Source organism: Formica exsecta, unplaced genomic scaffold (assembly GCF_003651465.1).
Source record: "Formica exsecta isolate Colony F162 unplaced genomic scaffold, ASM365146v1 scaffold172, whole genome shotgun sequence".
NCBI classification, from domain to species: domain Eukaryota; kingdom Metazoa; phylum Arthropoda; class Insecta; order Hymenoptera; family Formicidae; genus Formica; species Formica exsecta.
Window position 1 is genome coordinate 70,672 of NW_021849037.1, and position 3,989 is coordinate 74,660.

General features: G+C 32.4%; 1 protein-coding gene across 2 annotated transcripts in view; it reads right to left on the reverse strand.

The window, feature by feature from the left end:
* Window positions 1–3,989, reverse strand: part of LOC115233358 (C-terminal-binding protein) — a 59,326-nt gene that overhangs the window by 6,058 nt on the left and 49,279 nt on the right. Inside the window, exons 5-8 of one of the 2 annotated variants that reach the window (XM_029803724.1) lie at window positions 3,811–3,900; window positions 3,171–3,330; window positions 2,486–2,663; window positions 320–695 (exon numbers count right to left, since the gene is read on the reverse strand). In XM_029803724.1, the coding sequence (XP_029659584.1) occupies window positions 671–695; window positions 2,486–2,663; window positions 3,171–3,330; window positions 3,811–3,900 (453 nt within the window). In that variant the 3' untranslated portion in view covers window positions 320–670. Of the gene's footprint in view, window positions 1–319; window positions 696–2,485; window positions 2,664–3,170; window positions 3,331–3,810; window positions 3,901–3,989 lie in introns of those variants that run through there. The other variant, XM_029803723.1, reaches the window with a different exon arrangement.

Sequence of the window (3,989 nt, forward strand, 5' to 3'; positions counted from 1 at the left end):
CCGGCCCCACCGCCCGCGGCCCCCGTCACCGTTACGGCAGACGAGGACGAGGAGTTGGGCCCGCCGATTCCGCTGCCCCCGCCCCCTCCAACACCGGCCCCGCCGCTACCTCCGCCACCGCCGGCACCAGGCACCGGGGGTGGGGGCGCAGTATCGTGAGGAGTCGTCGAATGCGCTGTCTGTTGAACCGGCAGCGCCCCCGCATAGTATCCGCCGTTGATGCCCTCGGAGTAACTGCTGAAGAAAAGAGAAAGCGAAAAACAACATCATGGGCGAGACCTTGAAAATTTCGCGCGCCACTTTTTTTCAGTACTTATGTAGTAGAGTAGCTTTTATTTGTAGTGTGTAGAGTAGCTTCCAATTTTCTTTTTCTTTTTGACTCTGTGTGTGACTTTTCGTTACGCTCTAAGTGGCGCTCTAGGTGTGCTCTAGGTAGAGTAGCAATCGTTCCTCGCCAACGAGAACAGGAACGCGAGAACGCACACACAGGTCATCAAGATTCCCGAGAACGGAATCGTCTTTTTCTTTGTCTCTTTCTTTCGTTTCATTTTCTATATAAGTCTCGTCTAAGCGCTTAGTCTTTATACTCTATACACACACGCATCGAGAGATTTTGTCACGCTCGAGTTTCACGATCGCTTTCGGACTTTCACTCGGAAGAGAAGAGAAGTTAACATCTGCTCGAAAAGCCGTTTCTGAAAATTACCAGAGATACAGTGTTACTCATATCACGAAATTGATCTAATAATATTTTAAGAATTTTTCCGTTAAATTTTAGTTAAGGTTTCTGGCTCCTCTTTCCTTGTTGTTACAATCGCCATCTTAGACAATTCAACTGGACATTTCAACGCTTAATATTCTTCTTTCAGCAATTTCAAAAATTTTTATTAAGATTCTTCCTTATTGAACAAAAAAATATCCATTTTTATTAATTTTTTTTCTATTCTCTATAAATAAGAAAAAAAAAGTGTATTCTTTTCTAAAATATTTTTATCATTTTTCTGAAATTCTTTCATTGTTTTGCTAGCACTTTGCGAAAATTGCTTTAATAAAAGATATAAAAAAATTTTGGAAGAAATGGAGCTTATATTTTTATATAAATAATTTTAAATCTTTTTTTTCCTTTTCAAGAAATGTTAAAATTTGTATATGCTAAGTATTTTTTATAACTTTATAACTATCTTAAGCATAATTTTTGTATCTCTAAATATAGATTTAAGATAGTTTGGAATGTCTCTGACTTTTTAAAATTTTCAAAAATAAACATGATGATAAACCAAAAAACCCATTAGCTTATAAAATTGTCCGTCTTGTCTATCTTCTCTCTTTTTCTCATGTTTATTTTTTATTTTTTTTTTTTTAGTTTTTAAAGCCTTTCGATATATCTTTAATTTTAATTTTTAATTTCGTTTATTCCATTTTTCCAATAATATATTTTATATCTTATTATATACGATAGTAATAATTTGTAAAATATTATAGAAATAATATAAAAAGATTCTCGCTCTCTTCAATCAGTCTTAAGGTATTATGACATCATAACCCAATATAATAAGTTATACATTCTGAGATTAGCGCCATATACACGCAACTCGTGTCTTGATTTTTTAGAAAGAGCAGAGAGTATATCATATATATATATACAAATCAGCACTTGTCAGGAAGATTATGAAGTCAAAAGCGACAAATCATATAAATTATTTTTCTCGCTAATACGAATCAAAGTAAATTAGTTTTACTGCCATTCGTGTTTGAGAATATAAATTGATGCAATATACTTTAAAAAAACTCTCCTTTTAATAGGCATTCTTTAATAAATCTATGTACGCGTGTTTTAATGAATGTTTTTCATGAAAATAAAATTTTTTTATAATAGTCGAAGATTGATCTATTGATATACGAATACAAATATAAACCAAAGTCTTTGATTAATTAAGTTATAAAAAAAACTAATTTAATTCGACGCATAATGCGAGAAAAAAAATCCATGCGATTTTTTTGATGTCAAAACTTAAAATGGCGCTGCAGTGAGGGACCAGGAGCCTTAATACAATAAGAAGGAGGGAGAAGAGAGCAGGCATATATATAAAAACAAATTTTTACAGTTCGCGTTATCAGAAAAAATATATAAATGATACATTCTTAGTACATTTTTATAGCTTACGCTATAGAAAAATACAAATAATATATTTCTAAAATGTACAATACGAATCTCTATAGATAATTTTTTACATAAATTTGATCAATTTCGTGACAGTCACTGTATCCCTTTTCCCCCGGTGATTTGCAATCAAAGAAAAAAGAAGAGAGAGGAATGTAAACATCATATATAAATGTAATATACTGTGTCAATATAACTGCATATATATATATATATATCGTGAGACAGACTTCTTCTTTTTTAAATTATTTTTCGAACTCTGAGAATCGCGAGAGGCAGGGGGAGGCAGGCAGACAGAGCCTGGCTGGGGAAGAGGGCGCTTACCCAGTCGAGGAAAGGAAGTATTCCTTGTTCACGCAGTTGCGCAGGCAGTCGGGTATGCGGCCGACGATCGCCCGTCGTATCTCGCTCGCCGCCATCTCGCGTAACTCGGTGCAGCTTGCATCACTATAGAAGGCGGCATGTGGGGTGCATAGTAAATTGGGCGCATCTTTCAATGGACCTGTACAATATACATTGCAAAATCGACGATCAAGAAAATCAAAAGCACGCAAATGTGATTTAACAATGTCCGATACTTTTTCAGAAGATGTATATAATATAGAAAACTGAGATTAAAAAATTGCTACTTTTCTTATATATATAATTCATGGATAATTCTATATAGAATATGATACATAATAGACAATCTTCCGTGATATTCTGCGTATTGAATATAAAATATAAATAATAAAATTATGTAGAAACTTAGATAGCAATTTAATCTATCCTTACTAATATTTTTATTAATTATATATACATATAGAATTACCAGAAAAATTATATACAATTATTTTTACCATAAAATATACATCTTCATTATGACTGCTTCTCTTTTTCTTATTCTTTTTCTCTTATGTTACTGTTATCTTTTTTTTTCCCCCTTCTTTTATAAGCCATGGAGGAAGTTTGGAAAGGTAACAAATAGTCAGTCGAGACGGAGTTAGGCACCGGGACAGATAAGACTCACACTGATTCGCGGACTGACCCTGAAAGACGTTGTATGGCTCGTTTTCATGGACATCTAACGCCGCCGCGCGAATTCGACCTTGTTTGAGCGCTGCAGCAAGTGCATCGTCGTCTACCAGACCACCTCGCGCTGTATTGACTAAAAATGCTCCCGGTCTCATCTACAAACAACAAATGCATAATGTTTTTTTTTCTCTTATAGAATAGTTAATTTATATTATCATTTTTACTTTAATATATAAAAACGCCAAAAGTTATAATTATATAATCATTAATTTTTTTATCATAACTAATTCAAATAAAATAAATAAATCTCGACAATATATTTCCAGAGATTTCTCAGTTTTGCAATAAATAATAATGCATAAATTAAATTATATATCGTATCTCTAAATATAATATCTAAAATATCTACTGATAAACTAGTAACAATTAATAAAGAATAATCCTCTAAAAATGCTGTGTCTTTATAATAAAAACTAATCTCTTTTTCTAATATAATAAAATTGATTAAATTGTACTGTAAAGTCTCTATGTAATAATCAAAAACTTTATATAAATATTCCTTATAATTTTATAGACATACATATATAAATATAGTATATACATATATATACGTGCAGATGTGCGCGCGTACATACCTGTTTGATAGTATATTCGTTTATTAGATGGTGATTGTGTTCGTTCAAGGTACAGTGTAGAGATACACAGTCTGATTGAAATAGCAAATCCTATAACAAAAAATAACTTTGGTTATAAAATAAACAAATTATTAAAAATTTTCAGTTTATTACATATATAACCAATTATAAAATTTTTT